Genomic DNA, 14,709 nt, shown 5'->3' with positions numbered 1-14,709 from the left:
CTTATTTCTGTGCAGCGCTTAATCACACAATCGTTCGATCGTTATCTCCGATCTCCGATCGACCAAAACTACCGTTTGGTGCGCAAAACGCATCGCTCACGTACAGTTTTCCAACCGCCCGTTTACCAGCAAATGGGCTGGGTATGTTGTGTGGCTCTTGATTAAATGATTGAATTTCACTGCCGGCCGATAGTGGATGGGCTTTACCTTCAAAGCACACAGCAGCACAACACGGTGCAGCATATATTGATTGCATAATGCGCATCTCCCATTCCATCAATCGATCGGAGCCTTCCTTTGCCCATCGATGAGAGTGTGATTTTATTATTAGTATTTTCCATTTTTCCTTCAACCCGATCCCATCCCATAGATGCCGGTTTTTGAGCGATTGTTTTTCATGCTTTTAAAAAGTAACCACCCCGCTTCTTATAACGATCACCTGCACACTTCAAACCAAAAGGGAAACAAACTGCAACCAAGAGTGGTGCTTTTTCTTTGCTCCCCAGAAGCGAAGCATCTCCCCCTTGTGTAAGCTGCCTGGCGGCACAAGAAAGCCGAACCGCGCTTGTTGTGTTTGTGTGCTGTTTTGTTGGATGAGCTCAAAACGCATCAGTATGCGGCTACTGCAGCGCACTCAGAGACAAGGAAACAAGCATCCGAAAGCAGCAAAAAAAGGGGACTTATGTGCCTGCGCAAACCTGTGAAGGGTGGGCTGCCGATCAAGTGTGCGCACCGAACAAAGTGGTTCGGTTTCGATTTGCAGTTTTTTTTCTGTTGTTGTTGCTTGTTGGGTTCGAAAGTGAACGAAACCGAAATTTTTGAGTATTACATCGACAATTTGTGAAGGCAAATGAAGGCAAGGGAGCAAAAAAAACAGGTGTAATGGCTGATGATTCAACCGGTGTGTGTGCCGGTGTAACGGTTTCTTCCGGTAATGACGTCGACGTGGTAGTGTGTGTTAGGGAGAGAAAGAGAGGTGATACAGCTTCCCAGCAGTATCGCGGGAAACATAATTTGCATATTTTATCGGTTTGTAGCGCGATCGCTTTACGAGCAACAGAGAGTCGGTTGACGAGAAAAGCAAGGAAGGGGAGGCGGTACGCCATGCGCTTTTGTGTCCCCGGCCCCCGAGGCTCAGTCAAGCAGGACAACAAATTTCTTTCCCCACGAATCGCCTAATTTCACCGGTGGATTTTTAAATACTTTTGCTGTTCGATTTGACCGTTTCCCTAGTGAGGCCTTTTTTTTGGTGCTGGTGCCTGTACGCCCGTAGTATTGTTTGAAACTAATTAATTAGTTTTGAACATTGCACACACACACACACATCTCTCTAATCTATTGTGTTCAGTGCCTCTCATATCCCTCATCATAATGTGTGTGCGTGTGTTGTCCTCTCTTTCGCTCAATCTTTGCTCCGTATCTTTTAATTTTTGGAAGCAAATTTCGCCCACAAAAGCATCACTACACGTAGAATCTCTACTTTGATTGTGTGTGTGTGTGGGTGTGCGTGAAGGTGCGTTTGTCGGGGGTGTATAAGTAATTATGCGTGATTTGGGCAGCAAGTGTTGTTCGCTCATTGAGGAAAATTCGGAGCATTATGTTGATTTCGTTTCTGCAGCGTTGTGAGCACACAATACACGATACTTTTTAGAAAGTGATACAGATTTTAAAGGCAGCCGTAATCAGATTGCGAGCCTCAAGTACTTTCGCTAAAGTAAGAAGATTGGGGGGAAGAGGTAGATTGGATTACGCGGTTTCTCGTGTGCGTAAAGTGGTTAGCCAGATGGCTGGAGGGAACTTGAAAAGCCTCTTTTACACGGGCAAGAATCGTTTCTTTAACTGGGAGAAGAGAATGTAGCGCGAGGAAACTTGTCTTGTTTGTAGTTCTGCTTTAGATTTAAACAAATTACTCGAATAACGCTCAAAGTTGTAGAGATATTTGTGTGCTTTCCAAGAGGTTCCTGTCCGGATAAAAGCGAGAAATCTGAGAAATGTTATTCTAATAATCATTAGCAAATGTTGCGAGTAATTGTATAGTTTAGGAGGTCCAGTTTAGGTTCGATCTCATTACCTGTAAGTTATAGCTGAGCCTTTACCTGTTCCTCTATTAGATCATCTTTTGAAGTGGTAGTTAAAACATCCAATAAGAGCTACGCTACTTGCAGCGCATTAAATAACGAACTTTCTATTTTTCCCCTTTCTACCGACCGACCGGAAAATGCATCCCTCGTGAAAGTAGAATGAAAAGTAAAATCGCAGCTTAATTGATTGGAATAAAAGCTAAACGCTGGTCATGATGGGCCCATGCTCTCTCGTTTGGTACGCATTAACCGGAGGCAAAAAAAAAACTGGGAAACGAGTTCTAAAACCCGCCAAGCGCTTGGCTGATCTACATAGATCACGATCGTCAAAGTAGAGTGCCCGATCGAGAACAGAACTCAGAGAAGCATTTCCGCTTTTCCTCTGTGCTTGTGTTGTGAGAGTTGGAGCCATTGCCAGAGAAAGAGATCCAGTTTGTGCCAGCAGCAACCTGTTCTGGTCCCAGGTGATGATGATACCATAATTGTGGTGTCTCACTATCTGCTATGCCATCCTTGTGTATGGCGTTAGGTAAAAAAATAGAAAAACTCGCTCTTGCCGCGCGGTGGCCTCGCGCTTCCAGCAGTCTACCACTACTGTTGGTGGTTTGTTTGATTTCGTTTTTGAACCGAACAAGTGAGAGAGAGGGATGTACGTCGTGGAAAAGTCAAGTCCAATCTCAACCAGCTCTCAAACGGCGCGCGGAGAAGAGTGGTTCGCGTTCGTAGCCAGACCCTGTGGGCCTCTGTTGCTCAGTTTCCAGCTAGCTCTCACGCGTACCGGACGGCTTTTCGTGGGGTTGGCGCGCGCGCTTGTGAAGCGTTGCCGTACGCGAGTCGAGTTGCGCACTGGAGTTGCGTTCGAGTTTTCCTTTTGGTAGTTGTGCACTTGGCTGGCAGGATATCGCTGTCTTGCCTAACATTTGTGTGTATTTAAGTGTTTTTTTTTGGTGATTTTGTATTTTTTGATGGTGTACTGTTCTACCGATGCTCCTTAAAAACCATATTCCAATGTGTTGCTTGGGAGCGTTTCAGTCGTGTGATCTGTATCAACTCCAACAGTGTGAATGCTTGTGTTGTAATCTTCATGCAATGATCTCTCTTGTAGGCTAAGTGCGGCTTAAAGTGTATCATAAAAAAAAAGAAAGGAAAACGATCAAGCGCAACAGGTTGATCTAGAATTCGATATCCGATACAGTTTCCAGTGTTCCAGTGTGTGAAGCGGGGAAGCAAAAAGCCGTCTTCCCTCTCTACCCTTCCGCGCACTACAAAACGGGGTGGAGAAAATGCGGTGAAAGGTGGTAGAAATAACATAAGAACAGACAGCACATAGTAGAATGCTCAGAAGAAGTAACAACAACAAAAAAACTGTGTAGGAAGCACGCTACTTCATTAGCAGCACCAGCAACAAGAAGTAACGAAGAACTTCCTGAACTGTTTCCGCGATCAGATCCGAGTAGAACATGCAACACACAGGCGCAAACGGATGTACGATTTTGTGTATCAGATCATAACGAGCAGTATATGATCGCGTAGGAGCGTGTTCTTCAACACCTCTCAAACTTGCACACAGCACACACAGCACACCATTAAATCTGTGCCAATCTTCGGTGGTGCTTCTCTCCAACGGGAACTCCAAAGTCATTTCCAAAGTCGTTGAGGTGTTGTACCACGCGCCGGATGGCGAAGGCGCGTGACGTTCCCGCCTAACTGTTCCCAACAAACTCTCTTTCCCCTCCCTATTGATTATCTTATAGGACGGGCGATATGGTCATAAAGCTGGGAGGATGGTGTCTCTCCAAAAAAAAAGGCTATCGAAACATCTTCATCCACCTTCAGGCTGGATCTTTTGATCGCATCAACACAAGAGCGCACCAGAAGATTTGTTTGGATTAATTCTTCAACGCTTCCCATTTTTCTCCTTTCTCCTCGATCGTGCATTGTGGAGGTAAGCTGAAAATGAGGCAAGAATGAGGTGGTCCCGTCAGCTCATTCCGCCAAGGCAAACAAGCTGCACAGGCAGAAGTAGCACACCAGAGCCATGCCCGTGACGTTACAGTTACATCGGGCTCCGTTCCGTTTTTTCACCGTTTTTTTTCTCTCGCTCCCTTCTTTCTTCTCGAGTCTGTGTGTGTGTGTTTGTGCCTGTGTGTTGTCTTTACCTTTCCTGCTCGTTCTGCTTTCCGCGGGCAACCCACCCGGGGGTTGAATTCCCGCACCCCGCCACTTGCCCTCGGACGCGCAGAGGGGATCAAAAAGATCACGAGCTTTCTTGATCTCGCAACACTTCCCAGGTTCCGGTTGGGCTGGTGGCTGTTGCTGCTGCTTTGCCCACATACCAACCAACCTAGTGAGAGGAAAAACAGGAAGGAAAAATCAACCGCTCTCCTCCACCCGTTTGAAGAGAGCCTTCTTCCCGGTCCGGGGTTTCTTCTTGTCTAACAAGTGCACACACTAACACACATTGTGGCACGCAGCGAAAGAAAGGAGAGTGAAGCCCACAAAGCACAGCACCACAATGTTGTGTCAAGCCACGAACGCTCACCCCCTGATGGGTCGCCTTGATTTTTGGAGGACTTGCCTGGGAGTGTGCGTTTTATTAATATATTTTTATACGCCCTCCGTGCTTTGCGCATTGAGGTGTGAGGTGTGTTGTTTTTTTGGGAAGGAAATTCGAAATTCCTGCATTCGTTACAACATCGCGCGCGAGTGTGTGTGTGTGTTAAGTGGCGGCCTCGTTTTTTTCTTAATCGTGAGGTGTGCCTGCTTGTTGGGATGTTACTATACCCTGATCTTTCCTATTCAATTCAACTACAAGCGGCGGGCGCGCGTCATCGTAAATCACGCTCGAAAGCGCGGACACGAGTGTTCGAACAAGTCACCCGAATAGAGACCCGGGCGAGGGGTTGGAAAATGCGTGCTTAGGTTGGGAAAATCGTGGACGTTGCAAGCGATAAGAAGCGACCCCCGTCGATCGCCGAGCGATGTGTGAAGGTTGGGCAAAGAAATCGATGGTAATGTTACTGTTTATGCCCAGCGGATCTCTTTGTGTGGCGCCAGTGTACAGTGTGCTTGTTGCGAAAAAACACCCCTTTTCTCCGTTAGTTAGTAGGTCAGTATTGGTGTGTGTGTGTGTCTGTGTGTGGAATTTTATGATCGTTCAATTTTTGTTGGCATAAAGTCTGTTCGAAAACGGCGACAAGAAGCTTTTTACAACACCACGGTAAAACTAAACTGGAGCATCGGTATGCGTACAGACCGGCGAGTGAAATCACTCTTCGTGCGCCGTGGGAATAGTGGGTCCTTGTGTGTGCGCGAGTTTCTGAGTGTGATGATTTAATTTAGTTTATTTTTTTTTTACTCTGTCCATCCTCCGCTTGCACAGTGATTGATTGTCTTGAAAGTGTGATTATAAAATTGGAGCAAAATTAAGTGAACATCAATTGCGGCGCGCACAGCAAGCAATGGCAGCACAGCTTTCGGTGATATTTTGAGCAAAAGTGTCTACGGTTTCGTGTGCGTGTGTGTGTGTGTCTTTTTTTTTTGGTTCAAAATTGGAGAATAGTATTTGCAAAGTTTAAATCTACTCAGCCTGTGTTACTACTGCTCACCGGGCGAAAGGGAAACCATCTTTCGCTTGTACGGTTGGAGATAAAAAGAAAGAGAGAGAAGAACGTGAACGTTGACCCGTGATTTCCTGCCCCGGTGCTGACAATGGTGCTGACGGCGGCCACCACCACATCGTCGGCGTCTGCGATCGTGCCCGCCCCGATGACGCGGTACGATCGGGCCCTTCCGGTGAACTCGATGACCGAGAAGCGGTACTCCGACCGGCGTCTGCGGCCCTGGCCACCGACTTACAACTACGGCATACCGGGCGGAGGTGGTGGAGGCCCAGGTGGTGGCAGTGCCGGTAGTGCCAGCGGATCTGCCATGCTGGCCATGACAACGGGCGGTGGTGGCGGTGGCGGAAAGTCGCGCTGGATGTCCGCCGGGCTGTCCGACATTGGTGCGAGCCTGGGCGGGCTGCGGGGCAGTTCCGCCGGCAGCATCTACGGGGGCAGTGTGGGGGGTGGCGTACCGCAGCCCCGCTACCTGTACGCACCTCCCGGCGGTGCCCTCAAGCGCCAGAACAGTGACTTCTTTCTGAACGTCAAGTCGGCCGCATCGCTGGCCGGGTCGGTCTACGACTACAACAACAACGCCAGCAGCAACAACCACAACAACGGCAGCACTGGCAACTACGTGGTGAACAATATAGCCGCGCGGAAGGTGAAAAACATCGCCGGCATGACGGCGATTGTCGACAGTGATAGCAACATGGAAGTTGTACGACGGATGAGGTACAGACAGAGGGGGCTGGCAGAGGAAATGTGGTGTGCAGAAATCGTCGCGAATCGAAAGCCCATTATGTATGGAAGGAAGAACAGGAAGGAAGGAAGTGTTTTAGAAGGGGGAAAATGTCCTCTGGGATAGTAGAAACGGGAAATACTGCCCGCGGGAGTGATCAATACACGGCTTAATCACAACGGAAACCATTTTTTACCCCTTGTTTTTTTGTTATTTAGTTCGCTTTTTAGCGCAGCCATTTTTCGTTTCCGCTTGGGAAAGGCAAGGAAGGAGGAAAGGGCGGCGAACCAGATACAAGACTGATTGTGCGGTTCGTTGTTGTTTCGATTGAACGATTAGTGTCGAACACATTGGTAATGATCTTTTTTTTATTTTGCTTTCTTTGATCGTTTTGTTTGTTGGCGTGTCTTTGCTGGCAATTCTATGCGATTCAGCAGCTAGGGAGGAGAATGTTGTAGAGAGCATGTACAACATAAAGTAGTACAAGAAAGTATTGTTTTTTTGCTCTCTATTAACCAGACACACTTGGCTTGGGCTTGGTATGTCAACCACAAATCGAATCGGGCGCTTCAATCAAAACGACATTCTTCTTCTTACTTATTTTATGTTGCTTTTGGTTTGTTGGTGTGGTTTTGGATCTCCTAGGTTTCCAAGACTTCACGATTCTCATTACTCATTACTCATAGTATTTGGATAATCAAAAAGTGCCTGTGTAGTATCATATGTTTATCGACATCTTCCTCATCCAGTTTTGAACTTACGACGAGGGTGGTACAATGAACTGCACGTTGACAACTTCGCCACGAGAGTGTGCTTTGGGTGGGATGTTAAAATAGGTATATATTCCGCACTTTCGGTATCAATATAGCTTGCAACTGCCTAAACATGTATATTTTAGGAGAAAAAGATGAAACATATCGATTCAAATCAATACGAAACGTTTGAAATCAAAGAAAGTGTAGATAACTGATGCGATTCATGCACTTCAGAGCTTCCTTTTTGTAACAAAAAGTATGTTGAAAAATATCAAATTTCAACCCTTGGAAAAAAAGCATAAACTATTTAAAATATGCTGCCCTGGTGGTACTCTTCGCAGTACGTTTTCATCGAGCGTGAAGCAATCCATCACGGCCGAAAACCATTCTTGTTGATGTACCAAGCTTGACAGGCGACTGACAAGGGCCGATTGGTGCAGCAATGAAATCACTTTCACGATCACGATCACGAATGGTGCGATTATTTTAATCGCTTATTTAGCGAAATTCAAAATGAAATGAAAGAAAAAAAAAACTCTACCAAAATTCCGGGCACACGAATTTTGACGTCCACCCATACGTGGCGATTAGTGCTCTGCTTTTCCAAACATGCATGAAACATCGACTCCCGGACGCAGGGTTACTGTGCGCGCTCTTCAATATATAAAAACCCGTCCCCGTCGTTGATTTTAAATTTGTTGCACCGAGCTCAAAAATTTACCTTACTTTCACCCCGTTCCGCATCGTCAAAAAGTATGTGGATCGTAGACCGGAGAGCACGGGTTTAGTATTGATTTATGAAAGGTGTGACAGGTGGTTTTAGGGTGATCGGTTGTGGTTGCGGCGATGATAGGCTTGCACTAACAGCAGCAGAGCTAGGCAAAAAAAAAACAAATAGAAAACAGCTCTGACTACGAAGACAGCAAGCGATCGTGCCATGCTGTTGAGCTCATGATCATGTGCAAATGGTGCAAATAATTACAATCATTGCAAAGAGCCCGGTTTTTGCATGCTTCTTATCCTCAAGCAAACACAACGGGATCGGGTGGGGAGTGTTCCATCAAAGCAGATGCCATTAGGAACGAATTAACTACCTCCATCGGTCTAATGACCGGTTAGCGGCCGATGATCGTACGGTCATGCAAAACAGACCAAGACACCCAGAGTGGCCCCGGGCAGGAAGGACAACTTAATTCATTTATCTTCGGAGGAGCAGTGCTCTGCTACCTTCCCGGTGGCGTGTCGTCATCGATGTCTTTGCAATGGCAATTAAACACATTCCGAACCGGTACGAAATCCGTTTAGTCACCGGAATGCAGGTCAGACTTGGTGATTATTCTGCTGCTGTGTTGTTTTTTTTGTGCTCGTGTGTCTGTTGCAGTAATGGTCGTATTCCGTTAGCAATTCGGGTACTACCTCGAGATATGTGTGTCAGTAGAGTCCGAGTTAGTTACGTTTAGTAAATGCCGCCCGGTGCAGCATCTGGGCGGCAGTTTGGTTTAGTTTCGTTCCGTTTTTGGCACACTTTACCACCTACTGTCAACAGTGAACGGGTTTTTGTTGCAACTGTTGCATGCAAACGAAACACGCTCGCCCACCGTGCATCAAGGTTAAGTTTATCCCTCGAGTGCTGGGCTCGCTTTTGCTCTTAAAAAAAACCTTCAAAACGTGCCTAGGCGAAGGTTCCGAGGTTTGAAAAGCGAATGGTGAAAACCGGTTCGGGTGTAAGTACGCTTAGCTCGGCCGTAGAATGCCAATCTCTAATGCACCACACAAGCTGGGGATTGGGCGGAAAACCAGCCGCTACAAGTATAACTAGGGTAGGGCAAAAGGAAAGTAGCGTGTGCGTGTACCCCAAGACCACTGCCACCGGTCCTCCAGAGCCGTTATGGAGCGGGCAGGAATTGTGCTGTCCTGTTGTAAGTCCCAAAGCAGAAGCTTCCAGAAACCCAGCTCTGCTCCAGAAAAGGGAAAACGAGGAAAAGGCTTCAAGATGTGCAAGATTTAGTCCAATTAAAATGTCAATTAGAGCCGTTGTCGTTAGGCAACGTGGAAGTGAATCTGTTGATAGGAAATATTTAATAATTCATTAGCGGATCTAAAGCGTGTTGCTGGCTGCTGCCATCACCGCACACTTGGCTGTTATGAAGAAATGTCGCTCTTGGACTTGGCGAAGCGATTGATTAATTAGTGCTGTGTGCGTTTCGGCTGTGGGAAAATCTGCAGCGAAACACTTTTCTTTTCCCTTGTATTGTCTCACAGGTTTGTGCCGAGTGTGGCTTGCTTACGGTGGAATTGTCCCATTGCCAGGTCCGACGAACAGTTGAGAGACGTAGCGTCTTCTCGAGAGAGGGTGTCGTCTTGTAATTTGTGCTAGAAATTTGAAGCCACAGCAGGCAGACACTTTCCCAATCTTAAGCTGGCGGTGAGCGCAGTGTTAGGTGTCACTGGTGTTTGAAATAAGCCACTGTGGTAAATTGTAATTATTTAAATGGTTGCGTGCTGAAATTGGGTTTCCCTTCACGCTTGGGCTTTGATGTGTGTGTCTGTGTATGTGTTCCCCAGGGCCAATTTTCCGTTCTTCCACTCTCCATACATAATGGCTCGCGAATTTGCTGCTACCTTACCAATAGCATTGCGTGATCGGCTAACGGTTTGGGTTGCTCAATCCACTTAAAAAAACACGACGTCGTTGTCTTTTCTTCGCATTTTTCTTTATGTCGCGTTGTCTCCAGGCGGCATTCGACCACGCAACAGAACAATTATCTGCAGCAGCGGTTGCAGAAGCAACAGCAGCAGCAGCAGCAGCAACTCTACCAGCAGCATCATCATCAGCAGCATCATCACCAGCAGCAGCAGCAGCATCACCATCCGCATCAACACCAACCACAGCAGCAGCAGCAGTTTTTCAACGTAAGCGCCTCGACCCGATCCCGCTCGAAGTCGATGGAAGATTTCGGCTCGAGCGGGTTCATCATCGAGAACAGCTACAAGTATCGCACGAAGAACGTGCTGACTGCCTCCACCACCACCACCACCACAACAGCCGGCTCGCCGCACGGCCATCTAAAGTCCTCGCAGCAGCACCAGCAGCTTAACAACAGCAGTGTAAATAGTAACAACCTTTCGCTGGCCGGCGGGGGCGGCGGTGGTGGTGGCGGCAGCGGTGGCGGTGGAAGTCGCGTTGTCAGCCCTAACCAATCAACCTCCTCCGCACCGCATGCGAATGGTGGCGGTGGCGGCAAGCGTACCCTGCGCCATCACAACAACTTCGGCAACAATCTCAACGGTGGCCATAGCTATGACAACAGCAACCAGCACCAGCATCACCAGCATCTAACGCACGGGAAGAAGCTGCTCTCGCTGAAGAACCACCGCTCGGTGGACAATCTGCTCGACAACGTCGACATCAACTACAGCCAGTACTACCAGGTAGCCTACTGCCGCAGAAACTCAAACCTCTTCTGCTGCTTACCACGTGTGACAAATTCCTTTTTGTTGTGTTTTTTGATTTTTTAACGGAAGGTAACGGAACGACGAAATAGTGTCGATGCGCCACGCCGTCTTTCCGGCTCGGTGCACAAACTGTCTCGTAGCTATGTATTATTGCCATGGGGGGCAGGGTGGGTGTGAGGGAAAATGAGAAACGGAATGCACGTGTGTGTCTGTGTGATTTATTAGTCTTCTTGGAAATTGGAACCACAGACATAATTCGCGATGGTGGTGAAGAAGAAGCAAACACACACACAATCCGCTAAGTTAATTAAAATCGCTTCGAGGGAGGAGCAGTTTGATTGATTCGATTGGTTTCTAACACACACACACACAGACAGTACACCACAAACCGGTAAAATCTCTCCTTCCCAATAACGTCAACGGTCTTTGCCCGTCGTCATCCCTGCACACTGAAGAACTGCTGCCATTTTTCCATTTCCACACCACACCACCTTCACGTGGCGTTAAGGAATTTTTGCCCTTTTTTTTTTTTTTGGTTTGTAACAAAACACCGTTCACTCCAAAAAAAAGTGCGTCTTTTGCGCGGGTTCTTTAGGCCCAATTTCCGTTCCAACCACGGGATGATGGAGGAGCGGGTGTGAGCAGGGAACATACCGGGGAACTAATTTTTCCTACACTTTGCTCTCCTGCTGCTGCTGTTCGCGTTCGTCGGTGGTGTTGCTTGCCCGGTGGAAAATAGAACCGGAAGAAATTCGAATTACCGCATGGTGTTGTTTTTGTGTGGTGAGGTTGCGAGCTGGATGGAACAGCCAGGACCGAAGACATTCCTATGTGGTGAGATGGGTGGGATGAAAATGGCGCTGCCCGTTCTGTTCCGATCGTCCTACAACACACAAAATGTCCCGTAAAAAAAGCTAGAAATTCATTAGTGGACTTTATTGGACGGTGGAACAGGAACGAGGCAAAGGTGTTCCCGTTTCTACCTACATACCGACACACACATACACACACTCACACGTGTACACACAGGTGTTGGAGTAGAAAATTCTATTTAATTTCGGTTATAAAATCCATTTAATTTGAGCGTGGCTAGAAAATCCCGCTCGGTGATTCCGCGCGCGTCACAGTTAAGTGCCAACCCCTCTAGGAACTGTGGTCATCCCACTCCGTCTGGTATTAGGAACGCCACTTGTAAGCCCCTAAAAAGTGGTTCCACTAGCACCACTTGGATTGTAGCTGGATCTTTCCGGTTTATTTTGTTTTCGTTACAGATAGGGTTTATAGTTTTATCGCTTTTGTACCAATTTGATCGTTACCCTTGTGGACGCACGCATTCCCACATTATTCCCACACACACAAAAAAAAACCGTCAAAAGATCTTCTGCTTTTCTTCTCTGCTCCTCTGCCCATGCCCAAGTTGGCATCAAAAGCAAATAAATATCAGGAAACAGGGCACGGTTTTTAAAGCTCGTGAGCTCTGATGAATTTTCTTCATGGAGAAGACCATGTGACCAGTTGGGAAATGATGGCAGACTTTATGGCAGACCGACGGTTGGATTTGATGTGTCGGGCTGTTTGTGTTTACGATGCGTCGGGAGATAATTTATCTGTCCGTTAGATTAATTTGACAAATTGCAAATCGTTTCCACTGAAAATGTTCGTTCGTTTTTATCGTGCGACAGGCGGGGAGATGTGTTTCGGAAAACCGGATGAAAATTGGAAAAGTCCTTTTAGGTTAGCTTGATAGGGAAGTAATCACGCTAATCGTTTTTTGGAAAATTAGTGCCATAAAGATTGATTATTGTAGCCCAAAAGGAAGAGCAATATGTTTTAGCAATGGTAGCCATATTGCTCTTCCTGGTACATTGCTCTTAGGTGGTACATATGGTAGCAAAAGAAACCTTTTTGTAAAGTCCTTTATTAGAGGGAATTGTACCACTAATTAATGTTTTGCACTTGATAACGCACTTGATGCTTTTTGCAAGCGTTTAAAGGGTAGTACAATTTCACTCCTTCATCATCCTATCTTCTCGTAAAAGGGGAGAGGTCGAATTAATGGCATTTATTACCAAGGGGGAGTAAGGTAAAAATCGAATCGAGATCAAATTGAGGTTAAAAATGCAGCTTTCCATCATTTTTGCACAGCAGAAGGTACCATCGACCAGATACACCGAACACCGAAGAAAGGTTCAACGAGGTCAAGACGACGGTATATTACCACCTCATCAATGTGTGAAAAAGGTTTACGCATCGGGTCACTGTTTCCCGTTCACCCGCCTCATGTGCTGCATGTGTATGTGATTAATTTAAAGCGAATGTGGAGAAGAGAAAAAAAAAACAAAATCCTCCACATCCTAATCCGATCTAGACCTTCCGGACCTCTTCCGGAGATACTCATTAGCTCGGCCATCCATCCCCCCCTAAGGGGGGTAAATGTAGTGAAATAAAAAAGTGAAACTCACCACACATAAAATTTGATCGTAACCCGAACCGTTTGGTTGCTACTGCTTTCGCTTTACATGTAAGTTGCTGCAAGTTGCAAATTCATCCAAACACGAACAGGGGAGAGCCGTTGTACGCCGCTGGCAGCACATTCAAATGTGGCACATGGTGGTGGTGGTGCGCTGGCGGCCAGTTAAACAACATCCGGTCAGTTAAATTAACCCTCACCTCTCAGCCCCTCGGCCATTAGAATTATGGAAATGTCTTTATGATGAGGATGAGGGTTTTCCACTCTCTTCTGTGTGTGTGTGGCTTGCGGTGCCATTATCGGAGGGTTTACATCGGTTTGCAATTTAATGTAGCGTGCAGGAGAAGGTTCAAAGCATATGAGGCTTGGGTGGGTGCTTTGTCGCTCCTTCTTCGCGCCTAGATCGTATGGTAATTTTCGGTCACTCACGCGCAGTGGGGGCGAATTGGTGCATGCCGGGCAGTGGAGCTCATAGAAGGGCGAATAAAGGGTGTGAAGTTTCACTTTTTCACGTTCAAAGCAAGAGAATGTTGCAGCAATTGATGGTGTGCCCAGTTCAAGGGTAGGCAGAAGATGGTGGCCCTTACACAAAAAGTCATCGATCGGTGGCGTTTGTGATCGATACAGTCTTAATCGGGCGCTAATGAAGTTATGAGCAAACATCATTTACACACCAAGCTGCTGCTGCTGCTGCTGAACATTAGCGCCTTTTTCCCCCCTTTCAATGTGATTCATTATTAATGAAGCGTGTTGATTTGCTGCAGCGAAGGAGGGAGAGAGTGGGAGAGGCGCTCTATTGGCCGTTAAATATGAAAAATTAGCATTTTGGAGTTTCAAGCACACACACAGCTAAGGCAGAGTTGTTGTGTAGAAGTGGCGCGACGAACCGAACCGTAAATTAAATTCAATTATTTGGTGCAAAGAGGAGCTGGTACAGCAAACAGTCGTAGAGAGCTTGTGTGTGGTGAAAGATATCGAAAATGCGTAATCAAGCTAGATTTGAACTAACAACTTGCTTTGTATAAGATCCCATTGCTTGACACAGCAGGCTAGCGAGCAGCTCTCAGTGTGACAGTCAAACAAGCGTACTAAAGCGATAACAGAAGATCCTCTTTGGCAACAATGTTATTTGCATTGCTGAGGACATTGATCTTTAATGTTGGAAATAGTGAAAGATAACATTGATTAAGGATTTTTTAAAGAAAAAACTAAAAAATACAAATTATTTTATTTTTTGTGCAATATTGGATGAACTTATGTTTGTATTTTAAAAAAAAGATAGTCTTGAGAGGCTTTAACTATCTGTTTTGCTAAGCGAGTTAAATCGCCCTACTCGTTTCCCTTATTTTCCTTTCAATTAGAGCTCGTTTCTCCTCCTCCCTTTGCATCAACTGTTTCGGGAAAGGTTAAATAAACACAAAACTATTGTGTTTTCCCCGTTTCCCTCTCTTTCTCTATCTTTCTACCTCTTTGTTTTTAACAACCTTAAACTTAATTTGATCAATTCAACCAAATATGACCAACTTTTCCCCTTGCAGTGTACGCGTGTCGTGTACCTGTGACCTGCTTTTCTCACCGACCGGCCACCGGCCACTAAGCA

General features: G+C 46.5%; 1 protein-coding gene across 15 annotated transcripts in view; it reads left to right on the top strand.

The window, feature by feature from the left end:
* The window catches only part of LOC121594688 (WD repeat-containing protein 47), a 66,542-nt gene that overhangs the window by 40,405 nt on the left and 11,428 nt on the right, over nt 1-14,709 (top strand). Inside the window, exons 1-3 of one of the 15 annotated variants that reach the window (XM_041918281.1) lie at nt 2,794-2,955; nt 5,464-6,421; nt 9,919-10,615. The exons of 13 other annotated variants lie outside the window; for them this stretch is intronic. In XM_041918281.1, the coding sequence (XP_041774215.1) occupies nt 5,793-6,421; nt 9,919-10,615 (1,326 nt within the window). In that variant the 5' untranslated portion in view covers nt 2,794-2,955; nt 5,464-5,792. Of the gene's footprint in view, nt 1-2,793; nt 3,004-5,463; nt 6,422-9,918; nt 10,616-14,709 lie in introns of those variants that run through there. One more of the 15 variants, XM_041918282.1, reaches the window with a different exon arrangement.

This window comes from Anopheles merus, chromosome 2L (genome assembly GCF_017562075.2).
Source record: "Anopheles merus strain MAF chromosome 2L, AmerM5.1, whole genome shotgun sequence".
In the NCBI taxonomy this organism is placed as follows: domain Eukaryota; kingdom Metazoa; phylum Arthropoda; class Insecta; order Diptera; family Culicidae; genus Anopheles; species Anopheles merus.
Note: the sequence above shows the minus strand (reverse complement) of the source record. Positions and strands in the feature narration are given on the sequence as shown.